A 3,976-nucleotide genomic window follows, 5' to 3' on the forward strand; every position below is an offset into this window, starting at 1 on the left:
TTATGTCCAGATCGGGAAAGCAAAACTAGAAACACGATTTCTAGGAAATTGGAAAGTGTTGGTGCATGCATTTGAGCTTTGCGCAATTGTAGGCATATTTATTTATATAATTTTTTTGCTTTTTTTTAAGTTTTTAGTTTTTTGGTTAATTGTAATATATGTAGATTGATAGAATTTTTTTATTCAGCAAAATGGTTGAGGTAATAGATATGCTTGGATATGGTGGGGCAATGGGTTGATAGAGGCAATAACACTTCGAAATACACAATAGATTTGTAGAAGCAATGTACTCTCATTTGAGCATTGATCGAAGTTGCAACGATGTAAAAATTTATATGTCAAATCCAACGAGTTGTAGAAGTAATGTCCCCCCTACTAACTTGTTAGAATGGTACATAATGCACGAGAGTCGAGTTATGTCCATGTACTTCAAGATCCAAGTATTATCCAAAATAGCTTTGCTTGAACATTTTCTTCTGAGTTTGACTTAGCTAGGTCTTGATGTGCTTAATCATGTCCTTGTGACTGCGAACATTTATTGAAACCTTAAAACTATGAGCTGGTATCACCTCTCCCCAGTCTACTAATTAATTGGAATTCTCTACAAAAACGAACTTAGGAATGTTAATTAATTAATAAAAATTCAAATTGCGCGTAAAAAATCCAAAACAACATTCTGTCAACAGTGCATTTTGCGTGTAACAGTGCAGTTTGCACATTTTGCATGCGCTTGCGTTGACGTTTGCGAATGCACACGCTTTTGTGAATTTGCACTTTGGTGTTTGACTTTTTTCTCCATCAATGACAATACATTAAGGTAAAATCTGACCGAACCACGAGTATTGTATAACTAAATATGTAAAATAAATCATTACAATACCAACTCCGACGTTTTACCTAAAAAATACTAACCAAACTGAGACTATATCGACCTTCTTACATAAACCCTAACAGCTGTCAAAATTGCCACAACTGACCTTATTTTCATCTAACCCTAGTTCATACAAAATACTATTGTTATCAGCAACATCATACCAAGTCGGGGGTTATTGGATAGATGACAAAAATCAAATAAACCCATTTCAACCAACCCTTAAAAAGCACAAAAACAATCCAACTTACCTCAGAATCCATTTACGAAGGGTAATGTGATTGTCAGATGTTTGAATTGCAAGAATGGAGTCAACAATCATGACTTTCCGATTTGCTGTCTTTGGCCACTGATTGTATTTACGGTTTTGCATTTGATTAGAAAAGAAAATTTGTTTGTTTTTGTTTTGCTTATTTAACATAAGGGCAAAAGTGGTACACGGGGGCTTTAGTTTGCATAGAAAAGTTACTCCTCTCTGTTTTGGTCTAAAAAATTTAGGCAAAAATTGTTTCACCTATTTTAATTAATATCCCTATTTTCTTCAAAGTTAATAATAGAACAGTGATGCCGTGGAGGCAACCAGCCTTTGTCTGGTTGCGTCAAGTTAAGTCTGATTAGCTAAGTCTTATCTTTTCTTTGCAGGTAGAATTTATCAAGTTGTGTCAAGTGAGTTTTAGTAGACATGTTGTAGCTGTCATCATAAATTGGATGTCGTTGTTGTGACAGAGTCTCTGAGTAATTTTTCCAATCAGAAGAATGTGGAAATGTTTTATGAATTATTGGTACCACAGTCTGTTTCTGCGAGACTTCCAAGAAAATTTCCAAGTCAACTAACGTGTTATAAGCAGCTGAAAAACAAGACTCAAACAAGAGTTAAATATTTTACTTGCACATAGTCTTATGTTCTGAACTAACTCTTTTCCTTTTTGCAACTTCTGTCGGAGGACATGGAACATTAAGATTGAAGCAAGGCCTAAGGAATATATCGCATATGCTTCATTGCAACCTTAAATGAAAATTATTTTCTGGTTTTCCACCCCTCCTCGAAATTGGAGGTGAAAGTGGATGGTGTGATTCTAAAATTTTAGAGTCTCACATTGATAGAAAATAGAAAAACACGTAATCTCTCTATTTAGATGGAATCTCTCCGAATTGAATAATTTAAAAAAATAACTTAATTTTATTTAACATTACCTACCTATATATAGTCTTACTGATAGTCAAACCTGAAATAACCAAAACTAAAGTTTAAACAATTAATCTAGGAGTAATTAAACAGTAATTAAGAAATAACTGCAATTAAAACCCTAGTCTCTCTTGTAAGCCTCCCAAAACCTACACAAAACCCATGAATAAAACGAATTTACATCCGCAACAGAACAGTCGTTCTATTCGATGAAATACCCATTCTAGGATTTTAAACCATGGTCATTCAAACAGGTACAAAACCGTTCCTCAAGTTGTTCGACATGCTGCCATGATTTGGAGATTCGTTGCTCTCCATTTTTATTACTGAAACGTGTCATCTATACCTGGAATGCCTGTTCCACAATTCGGGTACCTATACTCAACAGGAATTATGAATTTCCAATTAAAAAACCAAGATCTTTCATTTTTCTTTGTATTGAACTAAACACTTTTATCAAGCACCAGGCTAGACAACTTGAAAGCCATCAGAACGGTCTTTTCAGAGTAGTCACTAGTCAGTGCTAATTAATAACACAGATGAAGCTGAGAAGGTTAATAGCCCAAATTGCACTCGTTGATTTCCCAAGTCTTCTCTATGTAATTTCCAAGTCAACTGCCGTGTTGGGATGGATAAGGCATTTTAATTTCCACATTGAGAAAGAAGTGAGTGCAAAAGACTTCGGAAAGTAGCCATAGTTTGAGCTTGTTGTTACTTCTGTTGCTTACTGGAGATGGCTCATATCTCTTACGTTCTGGCTTTTCTTTTATCAGTTCTTTTCCTTTTACTGCTTTGCTTGGCTCAAGAGGACAGGAGGCTGAATATTCCGAGATGTCCACGTTTTAGCTGTGGTTTTCTCGGCAACATAGGCTTCCCCTTCTCCAATCGAACGCATCAGGAATGTGGGTTGCTGGTTGTAGATAACTGCACTGAACCAGTTCCGAGTATTCAGCTGGGGAAGCAGAGGCAATGGTTCAATATCAAAGGCATCTCTCAGGATAATACATTAGAGCTTAAAGACAAAAATTCTGAAGAAGAGTTTCACAATTGTAGCAGAAAATCCTTAAAAAACTTAACTCTTCCAATCTCTCCTTTTCTCTCATTTAATGTGCCCGATAAATTAGCAGGGTTCCAATGCCCCCTCAATTACACTCCCCCGAAAAACTTCAATCATCTCTGTAATAATTCCCAAAACTCCTATATCCTTTACTGGGGCCCATTTAATGTTTTTCCACGCCCTCCTAATTGTTCACGGATTAATTTGCAAGTGAACAAAACTGAAACAAGTATTGAATACTCTTATTTGTATACCGGCTCCTTTTCTGTGGAAGTGAATGTGACTGATGAATGTTATGATTGCTTTTCGGCGGGAGGACAATGCAAAACTGATAGCAATGGAAACTTTAATTGTTCTGTGACAGGAAGAACAAACTTCTCAGGTATCACTACTTATGGTGAAGTTCTAGGACTGATTCCTGGCTGCTACATATCTTGCTTTCCGTGTTTTACATTTTGGTTTTTATCTTAACTTATTAGTAGCTTTCACAGATCTATATATGTTGCGCAAATTTTATTCCCATAACAAATCCAAGCCTGATAGATCAATTCTATAACAAACAATCACTCAAAGAACCAGTAACATTTTGTTTCTAACTTGCTACAGGGAATGGGAAATTGCGATTGAAGCTGGGCATAGGAGTTGGTAATACACTTCTTTAACCAAATATCTTTTCTTCTACTCCTATTTTTTCAGGGAACTTGAAATCTAGAGAATTGTTTCAATGCACTGTAACACTTTAGACAAATCTTATATTAACAAAACATAAGAGACATGTTGGGTAAGTTTAGATGTCTCATATTACTTGTGAACGATAAAATAAGACTAGTTAAATACCCTACGAATTCTTAAGCTGTTAGAT

At 35.5% G+C, this 3,976-nt stretch overlaps 1 protein-coding gene across 1 annotated transcript; it reads left to right on the plus strand.

Annotated features, from left to right (window-relative positions):
- Window positions 1-2,790: 2,790 nt before the first annotated feature.
- On the plus strand, window positions 2,791-3,776 carry LOC123217507 (LEAF RUST 10 DISEASE-RESISTANCE LOCUS RECEPTOR-LIKE PROTEIN KINASE-like 1.1). The gene is made up of 2 exons (XM_044638570.1): window positions 2,791-3,496; window positions 3,721-3,776. The coding sequence occupies exons 1-2, from the start codon at window positions 2,791-2,793 to the stop codon at window positions 3,774-3,776; spliced, it is 762 nt and encodes a 253-aa protein (XP_044494505.1).
- Window positions 3,777-3,976: the final 200 nt, after the last annotated feature.

This window comes from Mangifera indica, chromosome 5, assembly GCF_011075055.1.
Source record: "Mangifera indica cultivar Alphonso chromosome 5, CATAS_Mindica_2.1, whole genome shotgun sequence".
Classification (NCBI taxonomy): Eukaryota; Viridiplantae; Streptophyta; class Magnoliopsida; order Sapindales; family Anacardiaceae; genus Mangifera; species Mangifera indica.

Coding starts and splice junctions, on each gene's coding strand:
- LOC123217507 (XM_044638570.1), top strand. CDS start 2,791: ATGGCTCATATCTCTTACGTTCTGGCTTTTCTTTTATCAGTTCTTTTC. Junction 3,497..3,720: donor AGGAAGAACAAACTTCTCAG/GTATCACTACTT, acceptor AACTTGCTACAG/GGAATGGGAAATTGCGATTG.